The 15,529-nt window shown below is 46.3% G+C and overlaps 4 protein-coding genes across 4 annotated transcripts; 2 read left to right on the top strand and 2 right to left on the bottom strand.

The window, feature by feature from the left end:
- The first annotated feature begins 735 nt into the window (after window positions 1-735).
- Window positions 736-1,724, top strand: F4822DRAFT_108847 (uncharacterized protein). The gene has a single exon (XM_051452432.1). The coding sequence runs from the start codon at window positions 960-962 to the stop codon at window positions 1,596-1,598; it is 639 nt and encodes a 212-aa protein (XP_051317665.1). The 5' UTR covers window positions 736-959; the 3' UTR covers window positions 1,599-1,724.
- Window positions 1,725-6,624: 4,900 nt separating this feature from the next.
- On the top strand, window positions 6,625-8,151 carry F4822DRAFT_108749 (uncharacterized protein). Its single transcript, XM_051452430.1, has one exon. The coding sequence runs from the start codon at window positions 7,092-7,094 to the stop codon at window positions 7,725-7,727; it is 636 nt and encodes a 211-aa protein (XP_051317664.1). The 5' UTR covers window positions 6,625-7,091; the 3' UTR covers window positions 7,728-8,151.
- Window positions 8,152-9,301: 1,150 nt separating this feature from the next.
- On the bottom strand, window positions 9,302-11,256 carry F4822DRAFT_425109 (cytochrome P450; the record flags this gene model as incomplete). The annotated part of the gene is made up of 4 exons (XM_051460282.1): window positions 9,302-9,652; window positions 9,729-10,217; window positions 10,341-10,900; window positions 10,965-11,256. The coding sequence occupies 4 exons, from the start codon at window positions 11,254-11,256 to the stop codon at window positions 9,302-9,304; spliced, it is 1,692 nt and encodes a 563-aa protein (XP_051317663.1).
- A 1,056-nt stretch (window positions 11,257-12,312) lies between these two features.
- F4822DRAFT_388816 (S-adenosyl-L-methionine-dependent methyltransferase) lies at window positions 12,313-14,849 on the bottom strand. Its single transcript, XM_051456911.1, has 9 exons — window positions 14,697-14,849; window positions 14,482-14,543; window positions 14,216-14,362; window positions 14,001-14,067; window positions 13,895-13,922; window positions 13,824-13,836; window positions 13,241-13,676; window positions 13,100-13,184; window positions 12,313-13,045 (listed from the first exon to the last, which is right to left on the bottom strand). The coding sequence occupies exons 1-9, from the start codon at window positions 14,784-14,786 to the stop codon at window positions 12,867-12,869; spliced, it is 1,107 nt and encodes a 368-aa protein (XP_051317662.1). The 5' UTR covers window positions 14,787-14,849; the 3' UTR covers window positions 12,313-12,866.
- Between the last annotated feature and the right edge of the window lie 680 nt (window positions 14,850-15,529).

Here is a 15,529-nt window from a genome sequence, read left to right as displayed (position 1 = left end):
GAGGAACAAGACTACAAGCCCCAAAGTCCATGTACTTAGTTTTAACAATGGTGACCTTTCAAGAATTTGGTCTGTTTGGGGTCCGTACTTCGTCGGATATAGACGTGGATGCGATCTGATGGTGGTGTCGTCGAGGAGTCACACTTCCCTCCTCCAATAGTCATCATCTGTGAGCACTGGTACCTAGGAAAGTCATAAGGTAGCCTGGAATAGGGCAGACGCGGCGTGTCGGGCGCAGGGGTGGGACGCATTGGCGTTGGCTTTATTTTTGGGGACTGTGTGTCCTGCGTGCAAGCAGGCAAGTCCAAACCCCCAGATTACGTACCTTAAGGATGTACCGCAAGTACCTTGCGTGAAATGGTACAAGCGTATCGGAAAAGTGACCCTGCTCCACTCTTGGCTTCCATCGGCCACCAACGGGATCTTCATACATTTTGGAGATCATGTCACCTCCATATTGTATGTATTTCTCCCATACTGTTTGCACTGAAATAGGTACTTATCTATCCGTGGATGTGTGTAAGCCATCCGGTACTCAAACCATACACCTGGATAGATAGGGATATACACGTACAAGGGTACGTACCTGATCTGGTGAGCGAAATTCGATGCTATTCGGAATCTCGTCAAAAACAAGACAGGCACCGTACACAAAATAATGTGACCCGTCAGAGCATTGACAAGTTTCCCAACTCAATTGTGCTTCACAAGCGACGCAATGGGGAGGGACACAGCTTGACGATTTTTTGCAACGTGATCAGGCTTCAATGGAGAACAATCGCGAACATGAAAAGCTGGTGCTGGTAGTTGAAGAGTGAGTGGGGGCCTTTGCGGAACGAAGAGGGGTGTGCCACACGCACACTTCCTTCGCCAATCTACCAACCTGCCAGCCTACCATTTGGTAGACTAACCGTAGTGGGCATGTACATACCTACTCAGGTATGTCAGGTATATGAGGCATGTCAGGTTTGTCTGGTTGTAGTCCCCCCCAGATAGAAGCCCAACTAGGGTACGACAAGAATTTGTCACGTCAACGGTGCTTGCAACGCGCGGGGTCCAATCGTAGGAAAGAATTGGAGGGTTCAGTTCTGCCCGGTTCGCGGGAATCTCTTAGTGATAGGAAAGGAAAAGGAGGAGATGGAGATAAAGCCTGCAACACTGGGAACGCATGGCAGATTGACGTCGATGGGGTTGATGGGTCGACGGGAATAATCAAGGCGCACGAGATTTGCGCAAGATTAGGCACCGTTACTTACGGTAGTCGACGAATCTCTGTAGTTTTCTTGTTTACGAAAGACCGGCCAGAACCTTCTCTGGCGAATTGGTCTAGTCTCTCCTCTTCTAAGAAAAGGTCCTGGTGCCCAAAGTTTGGAATTTCTAAGTGGACCGAGAACTTGATCGAATACGTTGGTGAAAATTGCGACAAGAATGGGAGTGGAATTGTGTCGTGTCACGAAACGTCTGGCTATCGCCCATTCATGGACTCTTCAGATGCGATTTGTCCAAACCAGGTGTTTCGAAACGGTTGGCCAATTGCCAACCAAGGCAATATCAACACATTGTTGATGAACAAAAGAGTTTCGCGAGTTTCTTCATAATTGACCTATATCTGACATGTCATCATCCTGTTAGCCAGCGATTAGTGCCAAGCTTCAAATTTACACAGGTAAACGAGAGTACAGTATATCGAGAGGGGAGGCTTAACGTGTAGCAGGATACAGCATAAATGTCAGGGCTACGGTAATGAGTACATGGTAACGAGTGGGTAGTTTATAGTATGAGGGCTTTACATGAATCTCAGGGATGAAACAACAGGGCGAATGCTTTAAAGCTATTTAATTGTGCAAATGAATGAATGTTATGCAACGGGCAGGAGAATTTCGCGGCGGAATATACTTATTTACCTTAATTGATAATTTGATTCCAAACAACTGCCGCCCAGTTCATTTTTCTCCGGGCTGGCTTGAGATAGTAGAAGGATGGATCCTGATTTATTACCCAGGTAGGTAGGTATTAGAGCTGGCACAACCGGCGTCTTCAACGGTGGAATGTGATCCGTGCTGGAGATAAAGTTGTCATCCAGAATGGGTAGCCTGGCATAAAAAAAAAACCATTAAGTACAATGCCGTTCGGTTCCTTGCATTGATAGATGACGGAATACTCGAAAGCGGGCTCGGCGGATACAGCGGCTACCCGTAAGGCATTTTTTCCTTGAAACAAGATGTAAGTACCTAATAAGCAGGCAAGTCCCGGGAAACGACGCGATTTGAGCAGGCAATTGGATTGACGAGGGAACAACTGGATGAGCGAAAGAGGGGAAACGGGAAGGGGGAAGCAGGAAAGATAGAACTGCCACCTCATTCACCTAGACCGAAGCAAGTCAGAGGCGAATTGGAAGCTACCGAAACGAATTGGCCAATCAGAAGACCAATTGATGGAGATGAGTGTCCATAATTGGGTGGGTTCAATCGAAGCTGAAAGGCTTCGGGAGCTTTTTCCTGTGAGGAAATGTGTAAGTGTGAGTCATAATGGCGAGAACGGGCAGCGAGGCGAAGAAGGGAAAATAATTTGAGAAAATAAAAATAGGAGAAGGGGGAAATTGGAAAAAATTGTTGTTACTAAAGTGTGATAAATGCTTAACAATTCTTTTTTTGGTGAGGGGAAAGAGAGAAATCAGTGTCGATTACAGCCCATTCGTCGCTTTTGCCCACCTGTCATTGGGTAGATACGAAAGGTAGATTAACTAATTATTTCCCCCTTAGGCTTAGCTTAATTCAATTGGTAGGTGTGGTAGGTGGGATTTTACACTTCCTTCCAAATAATTAATTCAATTGCAAGTCAATTGATAAGCCCACCTGAAAACCCAATGCAAGCGGGCAGGCTGCAAAGCTACACCATCCATCCATGGGATTGGATGTACTCTTTTTGAAGTGTAAGTACCACTACTAGTCCCCACATCATCTGGTACATACTCCCCCCAAGTGAACATTTTAGCCAGTCACGACGTGTGTCATATGCTAAAGTCACAAGCCACCCGCTAACGTAGCCCATTAACGGGGCGTAGCGCAGCGGGTGTGTCAGGGATGCTCAGGGATATCCCCAGGCAGGCTGGCAGGCTACATACATTATGTACAGATCGATTTCACGATTTTACGATTTTACTTCCAATCCAATCCAATGAATGGGCAACCCCAGATCTCTCTCAAATGCGTATGTGGTGGTTAGGCACGTACATTCCCATGTTCTATTTTGTTTCGTATCCTATCGTACAGGTAACCCGTATAACACCGTATATATTGAAGATAACGTTCAAATCAATTCCCTCCAATTGTTTCTTCCTATTCCTAGGCACCTACAGTAATTAGTATGGAGTACCATACCGCTCTCGCAATGCTGACGATATCTCCTCTGTTGCCTAATCTAGACCCGACCTCTTCTTATCCCGGTTCCACGGAATAAGGATAAGGATAAGGATGATGATGACGATGACGATGACTTACCCATCCTCGTGGCGACGGCGATATCAATTGCAATAATCCCCATTAGCGTCAATTAATCCTAGCAACTTATTAAATATACCTGGGTTGCTATCTAATTCACCTTGGATTTGTCAACATTTCCACCCGGACTTTAGCGGTTTTATAACCCATGGCAAAGTCCAGACATTTATTATAAGTCATCAACCTCGTTAGGATTATTGGATTACTTTTGACATTTCCCCGACGGATCCGGAGAGTCATCAATTTCCAGTTTCGCCTAGTTTTCTTTACAGTCGGTTCTTCGTTACGTTTAATCTATCCGCTTGCCCCAGCTTCGCCTCAAACGTATTCTCTTGTCGTCGTAATTCGCCGGTCGTGTGGTGGGAAGGCGACTCACACAAATCCGAATGCGCCCGAACTGTGTGAGGAGTCAAGGTGGATAGGTGAGACGTTTTCGAAGCTACCTAATAAATTCAATGAGCTGTGGTGCGACAAGGACATTGGCGTAGCCTACCCAAGGTAAGCAGGCACCTTGCTTGTTCTATTCGTCTAGAAGGGCGATGGATACACAAGTTCACAGGATTATGCCCAATAACAAAATGACGAAAACCGAATTGCAGATAATTATCAACAGCTCACAGCCCATCCCTTACATGCGGTCTCTTCATCCGGCTGCCTTGAGGCTAACGAATAGGCACCATTCTCAATTCAATCGGATTGTCAGACATTTACGAAAGAGAAAGAGAAAGAAAAAAGTACTGATAAGATCCAAAGTCTCTTCGTAATGTTTCGAACTCAATTGGCAAAACAATAAGCTCTTGGAGACGTCGGCCTTCTCAATGGTCTAAGTCAATCTGGCCAACACTTGGGTAAGAAACAATGACATATCGCATAGTTCAATTGGCTTCGGCATTCTCTTTCATTTATCAATTGCGGCCCAATTGCCGGCATGGTTACTTCATATACATATACCATGGGCAAATGACGGGATACAGACCAAGACCTACACATTACATGTCGTTTGCCTCACTCAACGTTGAAGCAGGCTGTTGTTGGCTGACTGACTAGGACTGGCTCTCCTCGCAAGTACCGAGGACCATAATACGAGAAACACAGGAGCCTAAAAGCTATTGCCTAACAATCTCCATCAATCATAATTGTATGACTTGGAGTACTTTCAATTCAATCGGTTGATATTACATACTGTGGCTGGCGCATTCACGCTTATCGTCACAGCATTCTCGACTATTTGTCCTACAGTCGTGACAAATCTTTCCATATACAACTTGGCTATGTGCATACGTACAGCTCGTCCACATGACCATACCCTACCATGCTAAGGAGGTGACGGCGCGAGCCTTTAGATGTGTTGATCAGTTCGTCTAGATCCGTCTTAGCCGTCTTTTCCTTCTTTTAGGGCGCGGGATGTACAATACATACAAGACATACATACACATTACATTCTGTAGTGTAGGTCTAGTGTATGCCCGTATGTTCTTTACGGTAGCTGATGTAGCATCGGGCGTTACAGTACGTACGTATTTGTACCTATTAGTTTGGGTACCTTCGTACTATTTCTGGTCATCCATCATCCATCAACACATCTTATCGTTATCTCTCTTTCTTTGTTCTATTCCAAGACACACCTCCACTACCAAAGTTGATCACGTTTCTCTTGTTGAGGACATAGAGGTTGTCACTTGACCTTCTCCCCCGTACGGTTTTCTCATCACCCGAGACATGTCCGTACCATCCCAAACAGTCAGGCGCTTCTACCATATCTACTACCGTTTTCTCTAATGGTGTGTTCAATTTCATTTTCGAAATGGGGAATCCACTTTCACATGTTGGAGAAAAGGCTGGTTTCATAAAAAGCGACCTGAAGATGAACAACCCCGCTGTTCCATTCTCTCCCAATGCCACCGATACAATGCTTAGGTATCCATTACCCCGCCTGTCCGTGAGATTGATACATGGATGGACCGATGGAGAGATGTAATTCCGCATTATCGATAGACTAGGTAAGAAGTCGATCATCGTAAGAGGTTAGAGGCTGTCGCGCGTTGTCGCTCATCACTCGTTGCTCTTGATGCTTCTCTCCACACACCCTCTCCCCCTATTTTCAATACTCAACCCCCTATTCACCCCCCTTTTTCCTATCACAATCTAGAAGTGGTATTCTAGTTAAATCCCCAAGGCTGACATCTCACATTCTGAAAATTTGGATGAGTGAGAAAACTTTGTAATCTGTCATCTTTTTCAATGTAATCCCGATCCTACATTCATCGAATTGAATGAATTTCAATTCCGATGTCAGAAACGACCCCCTCCTCATGTTGGTACGATACCATACTACTACCCCTGATCCATTGTGGACCTAACGGATGAAGGGGGTTGATTATTATATTGCACCATCACTTTAGTCACCTCTCCTCTCCCTCTATCTAGAATTGACTAAGTCTATAGTCTCGCATTTCCATCCTCCCATGCCCCTGCTCTCACGTAATCCCCTCCCCGCACCGGCCCGTACTATTGTTTATCAGACCCATCAACTCGGGTCACTCCTACGCTTCTGTATCGTCAAAGGGCAGGCGACTATGTTGGTTAGCGTGAGGTGTCACCACCGCAATTGCATGGGCTACTGGTCACCTTACCGCTGGCCCCAAGACAACGGCTAAGGGGTCCAGCATGCATTGGCTTAGACGCCCACCACCACCCCTTCTTTTGTTCTAGTATGTATGTGCCACCATTGTCGAACTAGTGAATCTGCACTCCTCTCTAATGATTCTTTTTTTTACTTTTAATTCAGTAATCGTTAGATCAACGTCTTTCCCACGGCGCCAAAAAATGGCGGTCCGAAATCACCCCCGTCATATTTACAAGGTGGCTCCCATAGTGTGTCCATTTCCGGCCTCACCCGTGCCGCGTTGGCGTTGGCTGGGTAGCTAGGTAGGTAGGTACGGTTGATCAAATACTTACAGCCTGCGCCGTTACTCTACCGTTTGTTCGAGATCTTCGGCGGGCGGCAAAGACCCGGGCCATCCAATCGAGCGCTTCTCACCATGCATATCCCATGGAATTGACCCGCATTGTATTGCTTGCTTAAAAAGTTCATATCGGCGAGCGAGCAGCGAGAGTCGCTATGTAGGGTTGCACGATGCCGTTTTAGGCCAGATGTGCTGTACGACAGAATCCGCCGTTTGAAGTTTTCATTTAATTACAATGCGGTTCGCCCAATGCTCTAAAATGCTCGAGGTAGGCTACTCACGAAACTTCTAGCATTCAAAGTCTACCTCCTTAGAGGTAGGTAGGCACTTTACTACGGCTTATTAGAGCGTTTACCTCACCACTCGGTTTTTTGGACGATCTTCTTGGCCGGTGCGCTCGCTGTACCCTGGCTAGTAAGCTGTGACTACTCAGATTTCTCTGTTCCTTCTGAAGGGGATTCGCCGATTTATCCCGTTCAGCTTGAAACGAACCATTGGAGACAGGGGCAAAGCGTGGTGGTTCCTACGACCCGTTCACAGGCTCAGAGTCTACTAGACAAGATCTCTCTCTCAACCCTAAGAAGTCACTACCTAACATTATCGAATTCCTGGAGGACTGTATATAATGGCAGCATACGATACTTGGACAAGCACGCTCTATCCCTCGGAGAAGTTTGTTGAGGCGTGCGGAGCTGTTGTGTTTGACACTTCTGAAAGGCCAAAACGAATTCTACTATTGTACCACGCCGCGGACGACGAATGGCTGTTGCCGAAAGGGAGACGCAATTGCAACGAATCTCGAAAAGAAGCGGCCATACGAGAAATTCGTGAAGAGTCGGGGTACGACATTAAGATTTGTCCGATGACTATGGCTACCCGAGCTCCGGCTGAGGTGGAATTGGCTGGTGTGAAGGATGTGCCACGGATCTACGATAGCTTGACTGAACCGTTCATCCTAGATGTTCGAGACCTAAGCAAAGGCAACGAAGTAAAGTTGGTGTGGTGGTTCATTGCAGAACTAGACGGATATGCAGGGGAGGGAGAAGTACAGTTCAAGCCCCAGTTCTTCCCGTGTGACAAGGCCGTCGAGAGATTGACGTTCCAGAAGGATCGCGAGGTGCTATTGAAAGCACTGGAGCTCATTGCGCACGCAACCGAGAAGCGCATAAGACCTGCAGAGAGCGGCGTTGAATTGGCCCATGGGGGTAAAGATGAGCTTCTGGTTTCACCGTCTGATACTACTCTAGAGCCTACCGTCTAGCCAAGGTGTGAAAATGACATATCACTTAATAAAATATTCTTTTAATTATGCCTCTCATTCCGATCAGACGCCGGACTAGAAGATCAGAGACTAGCCCTTGGCTCGTGCCAATATATCAAGCCTTTTCTCGGTAAAAAACTTACCCGTGTTCGGAGGGTTCTCCGGCAACTACCCATGCCGTAGGATATTCAGGAACCTTTAGTTCAGCTATCCACTTCCCGGTACATGAAAAGAAAGCCTTATTTAAGTCGTGTAACAGCCACATTTTTCAAATAAGGAAATGATAGATTTGTATCGCGCGGCAAGAGTTCCCATTGGCAAGATATAAGCAAGACATGAACACAGCATACCGAGCTGTAAAGTAAAAGGACAGCCACTATTTAGAGCCACCAAACGCCTCTTCTTCCGCCTCCGCACCGGTCTAGGAGTAACGTCCGGACCTAGGGGAGTGGGGGCCGCCGGGTACCCGCTTCCTCTCGATCATGGATCACGACGGTAAAGGGGGGTTGCCGTATCATCTAAGAAAACGTGTCTACCTGATAAGTTGGGCCTTCTTGCATAAGGCATGTATAATTCCATGGGAATATTGGTTGCTAAAAAGTTAGTAATTGAACTATATTAAAATGACTCGGTTATCTGCTTCTTTCGATCCTTGTTGGGCTTTTGAGTGTCTATAGTTGCTTATAAAGGCAAATGATACATGCGGAGAAGGTCGTATATGAAGTCGTAAAAAACGCAGCTAGCTTACAATAGGCTATCATTGATAATTCACATATGTGGTAAGCGTATAGTAGCACTTGCAAGTCTATAAGCCACTGTTGTACAAATGTGAATGAGGTTGCGGGAATATGTGCTACCTAGATGCAGATTATCCAATTCGAACTTCAGCAACATGGAGAAAGCCCCTAGTTGACACAAATTCTGTGTTTCCCTACGGCAGTCTCAGATCTTTCTATGATCCCCGTATGGGTTTGCGAGGAAGAAAAAAAACAAATCCTACATACAAATAGACTATAGGTATACTCCTGTGCTTTTGAAGCTGTAGATCATCGACGTTACACGCTTACTGAGACCGCATTATAGCCCCATAAAATATAGTCGATAATCTGAGACAGTTCGATTCTAGACTCTAGTAGACGGTCGATTAATATGTTGCTATGACCTGCCTAGCCAACTCACCTATGTACGTAGACCAAAGCGGTGTTATTTCTATTGCTTTTCGATCCAGCATCTATTCATCGATCTTGACCACATAATAAGAAATGAGCCTCGCCAATACATAGGTTTGTCTTCTTGATTCTTTTGTACTATCATATCATAATTTCCCTCATTGGAACTTATATCTCGCTGTCGGTGGTATATAACCCCTTATTTGATAATTCCATAAAGGAAATATACTTGTAGGAAGGTTATGAGACTAAAAGGAGAGTATAAATCCTTTATCCCATTTCTTATACTGACAACATCTTGCTTTATACAGACACAATTCCAAGCCACTAAATTATGCCCATTGATTATCATCACTAACCTCCCTAATAAAACAAAACCCTAGGTGTCACAATCATTCATCTTCCTTAAACACCCATCCCATTCCCATTCTTATAAACCTTAACCCTCAACCCTCTCCCCTTCGGAAACGCAGCAAACCACTCATGAAATGCCATCCAATCCTCATCAACCATATCAAACAACCGCAAATCGAACCCAGCGCTCGGTCCGAAAAGCCGCGACACAGCTAAATATGCATCAATAGTCGCAAGCTCCATGCCAAGACACAATCGGGCTCCACGGCCCCACGGTTGCAGGTATCGGCCGAGACGCCGGCGTTCGTCCGGGTCGACCCACCGCTCTGGTACGAATTCGTGCGGGTGCGTGAAGATGCGGGGGTCGTTGTGGGTGTCTTGTGTTGTGGTTGAGATTGTTGTCTGGTCCCTTATGTTAGTCTTTCCATTTCGAGGGATTTTGAGGACAAGGATGCGATAAGAAGGTAGGGGAACTTACACCTCGGGGAATAACCCATTCCCTGTACTGCAGATCCTGGTCCTCGCAGACGCGCGGTAATCGGCTTGGCGTTGGGTTTGCTAGTCGCAGACCTTCGTTGATGATACCGGTGATGTATGGCAGTTCGCGTAGATCACGGTATTCAAGCGTCTCACTCCCATTTCCTTTCCCAACTTCCGCACCCTGCTCACCCTCTTCTACTCTTTTTACTTCTACTGCAGCCTTAGCCTCTGCGGCCGCGCTTAGTTCGTGTCTTAGCTTATCCAACTTCGCGGGGTCGCTGAGTAGGTGGTTAGTGATGCAGACAAGAGTAGTCGCAGTGGTCTCCGTCCCAGCCATAATGACAGATCGACTCTCAGAAAACAGCCGAGGAAACGTCTTCTCCTGCGGCGGCAAATTCGACGCCATGAGCGTCTGCACCATGTCATGTGGGGTTCCCGGAGCCGGCTCCGGCTTGTTCATCGAGCGCCGAACGCAGCTCGTCATTGTCTGTGCGTGCGTTAACACTTATCATGATATCAACACGACGTAGTCCGAAAAGAAAACATTGTGTGGGGGATGCAGTAGGTGGTTTCAAGCCTTTCGGTGGGTAAACCGGTGAGTTAAACTTACATCTTTCATCCACTTCACGCGCCCAAAAGCCGGGTTCACCTTCTTGGCGATGCTCTCGGGGAGACTGTGTAGCATCGGTAGTAGCAGCCCAAACGTATGACGACTCCAAGTACCAGTACGTACGACGGTCCTCACGCTAAGATTGAACTCGCGGTCGAAAGTCGGTTCGTCGAGATGCCCAAAAGGGGAGCCAAATGCGAAGCCAGTCGCCACATCAGTAGCAAGGCATCGAAATGCGTCACTTAGACTGACAACACTTCCATTACCCCCATCATGCCTCTCCGCAGCTACGTTTCGCAACCTGGCGCGCAATTTGTCAACCTGCGCTGCAATCGTCGGCATGTACCGCTGGATATTCGACGAAGCAAAGTAGACCTGGAGCGGGGCGCGTCTTAGCTGGTGGAGGGCGTGGGACTCGGCGACATTGGTACTAGGGAACTTGCCGAAGAAGCGGAAGTAGAACCACCGGGGTTTCGACGCTTTCGATGAGTACTTGTACACGGCGTTCCAGTCCGGGTCCGCGATGTGGACTTCCCAGGGATTGATGCGGACGATGGGACCTGTTGTTGAGAAAAGGGTGGGTTTAGTAAAGCTAGTGTTTCTTCATTCTTCACTTGCCGCCACGTGGTTGGGGGGTGTGGATTAAGGGGTGGGAGAATGCAGGAGGTGGGTAAGTACCGTAGCGCTGGTGCATCTTCTCGATCTCGACCCAGTAGCGTCCACCGCCATCTTTGATGCATTGGTAGTATGCTTCGTAAAGTCCAGTTGTGGCTGCTAGTATTGGGCCGGGAATGCGAGCTAGGGGGTGGATAGTAAGTCGGTATATGGCTACGGAAAGAGCCGTGAAGGCTAGTGCAAGGGGTATATACGCAAATAGGTACGAGCCACTCAGACCATATAGCCATAGGGAATTCATGTTGGCGATATCTCCAGGTAGGTCTGATTTTCTAGAACGCTACGCCTCGAGTACCTACGAATGAGCTTGACCACGAGCTTTATGCCATACTTTGATAGTCTAAGTCATGACGAATTAGAACATCACAAGATTCTATAACTTGTTTTACGTGGTGTGACGAATCGGTTTCTCTTCGAACCCAATGTTCTGACCATGTTGAGCAAGCACATCCTACGTAGGACAAGTTCCATATTTATGAACAGCTTCCTAGAACACAAACATAAAGGCTAGATGCATGTAGAATAAAAACGACATGAAAATTTGGCTCATGAGAAGGGCCGAGCTATGCATATTATGCTAGGAAAAGACTTTTACGTCCAGAATGCCATCCCAACTCATATTTTTGCCATCCTTGATAGGGCGTAACCCTTAGGGTTCCTCGTAAAATATTTCAATGAATAGGACCGAAATTTTGCGACTCGATATGGTTCAATCAGATATTACATATTTGAAAAAGTCATGCTTTATTACCACCCAGTGAGTCACTCACACGTCGTCCAACTTGCGGTGTAGGTACCCTACTTTCGGCGAGGCCTTGAATTCGTGTATGTATGCCTCCGAATTGTTAAGCGAAAGAGTGACATGTTTTCATGCATTGTCGACGTATTTAACCAAATTTATGCCGATTGTAGGTACGTACCTAGCTGGAGGTCCTAAAACGTATAATGAAGCCGCTGTATTGGTACCGTAGGGTTTATCTCATCTCCATCTGGACCGAAGTTGGATGCTTTTGGTTAACCTAAAATTGTGTTTATCACACCCATCCACCATCCACCATCCACGAGGACTAGGTTATAAACAGTCAAGCTTGTGGATTTAGCCCCATGACATCTATTCCGTCTAAATATATAATATCGTGCGTAAGCAGTACCTAGACCTGAAACAGAAAAATCAAAATGAGGAGATTGTGTCGATCTCTATTATATGCATCATGGACTACGAGATGGTAGGTGCTCATATTTACGAATCTTCGCTCCATCCAACCTCATCTTATCATAGTAAACAACTCGGCATTACCGACAATGGCATTTATTCGGATGTATACACACTTATAGGTATCATAAAGACAATAACAATAATAACAGTAAAATGATCTTAAGGCTGGCAATGATATCTCATTTTCTTCATCAACCATCCAAACGTCGCAATTGAACCACCGAAGTTGCCTCCCCCCCAATGTGTAATGTAATATGTAATGTCCCTATAGTATAATTCATAAAACTCATGATCAATGATATGTAATGAGTCATGACCATCATAATGATAGTTGCCTTCCCTTTCCCGCGTTCCTCTCTTCTGTCTTTTGTCTTGGGTGACAGGTAAAGAACTCAACCACCCAAGGTATGATAAAATTCTACAGGGAAATGAGCAAAAATGTCATATACTTCCCTGACTATCATTTCTCCCCTCCCCTCCCCGCCTATATACAGCCCAAGTTCATTATCATTCATGTCTGGTATATCCCTTTCTCTTCCAACGTATGCATTCATACAATTCGCACATATATATAGGTAGGTAGGTAGGTAGGTAGTGGTAGGCAGATTAGGTAGGTGAGCAGACTAGCTGCTCATTCAACTCCAGGTGCTCGTACTCGCGCTCGGGGTTTCCGGTTTCTGTGCGTATACATAGCGACATCTCATATAGCCGTGTATCCGCTTATTCCTCAAGTCTTGCCTCATTCTGAACAAGGCCTCTTGATAGCCTGGGGCGTTTTCGCCCATAACAGTGTTCCATAGGAAGATAGTATATCCTATGGGTGATGTTAGTACTAATTAGAAGGAAGAGCGTAGCTACCATAGCTTACCTTCAGCATCGTTTAGTAAGGTCAGCTGTGCATATTTTCCAATCTCGGCGAGATTTTCATCTGCCGGCCAACCGCCAATGGGAAACTTGATGTAAGTTAGCCTACTAAATGACGAAAACATATTTGAAATGCGACACCTACCTTAAAATCCCTTATGTGAACATTTACAAAGCCAGCACCCTCGATGGCCTTCTTTTGGACATCATCCTGAATCGGCTGAAATGAGACACCGAGCCGCTGTCCGGCGTTGCGATATAACGAATTCCAAAACTGCTCGTAAGAACTATCGGGAGTGACGGTACCATCATCGCTACGGATCTCTACATCAGCTTCGCAACTCTGCACCCAGCCGCCAGGCTTAGTTACACGATATGCTTGCTGTAACAGTTCATCCCAATCGGCGATGGCTCCGAATAGGAATCGTATATGTACAAAGTCGAAGTGGTGCTCAGGCCAAATCCACGGTTGCGTGCAATCGTCCATCTCGAATTTGACATTCGCCGGTACCCATAATGGTTGCATGGGCGATAGGTCTGTTCCGGTTACTTCCGCCTGCGGGTACTCTTCTGCGAAGACACTGCCAGGGGTTAGTGTGAGTAAAGGGGGGACGATCGATCCAGATGTTTTTCGGGTGACTAGGTAGGAACGGAGGGAGGCGGTGAAAAGGGTAGACGTAAGGGGTGTAACATGTTATGGAGAAAAGGCATCTTTTGGTATAACATACATAGCCCATATTCCTAGATAGACGTTTAGTAAATATCTTTAGCAAGGATAGGCTGGAGACATAGTGCTCACCTGATCCAGTTCCAACATCCAATACCCTCTGAAGTAAGACGTTAGCTTCATGCCCATTTGTAGATATACACAATAGTAATTGAACATGAAAAGGGGTCAAGCAAACCTGAACATTATCTGATATCGGCGCCAGGAAGAGTTTGTCGCCTATCAACATCCGTAGGTAATGGTGACTATACGTAGTATATTAGTCAGCGAAACACGAAACAATTTGACAAATACACCTGTTCGGCTGTGAAACAATAGAAAGTCGTTACTCAAAACCCCTGAACCCTAAAAGGCCGAAATGAAGAGAATAATTGATAAGAATGAGATACATACGTGATATCCACAGAACGAAGCTGCTGCTCGTCATTCGGAAACAGATAGAATGAGCTATGCCGCTCACTATGGAACGTCCGACCTTGTATCGTTCTGTATTCTAAGATACTAGGTGTGACGGAGTTGTGACTCGAACTATCGGAAAACCTATTAGCACATTGGTATGTAGATCAAAAATGTGATGAACGAAAATGAAAATTGCAGCATCGCCGTCTGTTCTGATGGCGGTTTCAGATGAGAAGGGTTAGAAAATAAAGGTTACTAACGCATCGTCTCCCAGCGCTGAATCTACCTCAGATTCCTCCCCGTCCTGTGAGGTGAAGCGATACTGTCAGAAATGAATTTCAGGTTATTTGATGAACGAAATAAGAGTGATTGGAATTGGTCGTCACCATCAATTGCCCGGTTGTGAAAATCCGGCAGATCGTGGCGTCTTCCCCATTACCAACACCCCGGAATTTTTTTCTACAGCACATCATACCTCCGGATCCGGCGCAGCTATAATTGCCGCTTGATCATGCGGGTTCTGCATTCTAGAACCGCCTTGACCCTTGAAGGGTTTGTACGCCATGGGCTTATCGCACTAAAGACGCCTCTCTGAATCGATATTGCGTTATGGTTGTCCTAATTTTTTGCTTTTCTTTTTTCGACCTTGTCTCCGGCGCTCTCAGCTAAGATCCTTTCTTCTGGTGGTGGGTGGGATGGCGTAGTATCGCAGGGCCAAAAACATCAGGCTGGAGAAAAAAACACCCCGAACACAGCGACCAATGTTTATATATCCGAGCGGGAAATTCCCAGGGTACGATTGCAAATAATACTAAAAAACCACGATGACATACTCGGGGCCGATCGCCAAAAAGCTCGAGTGAATTTAAAAAGAGAAAACGAAAAGGGGTTGAAACTTGAAGAAAATAAAATCCCATCCCGGCCAATAAGTCTTAAGTCAATAGGAAACTAACCCAACTAACGGCCCTTGATAGACAGCAGACACGGCGGGGTATTTCCAGGGTCTATCCGGAATAGCCCCAAAAATCGCAAGCGTCCCAGTGGAGTGGATCCTCGACCGCAGATGCAGACCCGGGATATGGGCTCGCGTCTCAAAGGCGGTCAGCAACGAGAACCCTTATAGCCAGTATGGGCTTTATGTAGCCAAGTGGTTAGCCAGTGGGGCGGTTTCTTATATACCCTTACAGCCCTTTCTACCCCGGCACTATAGCATAGCAAGGTACATACGTGGTGTACGTATACGTAAGGTAACCCGGCGGATTGGGATGGGCAGATGAGATGGTCGGGGATGGGGTAGCGAAGGGTAGA

Source organism: Hypoxylon trugodes (genome assembly GCF_022578975.1).
Source record: "Hypoxylon trugodes strain CBS 135444 unplaced genomic scaffold F4822scaffold_2, whole genome shotgun sequence".
Classification (NCBI taxonomy): Eukaryota; Fungi; Ascomycota; class Sordariomycetes; order Xylariales; family Hypoxylaceae; genus Hypoxylon; species Hypoxylon trugodes.
The sequence above is the reverse complement of the archived record's forward strand: the minus strand, read 5'-3'. Positions and strand labels throughout refer to the sequence as shown.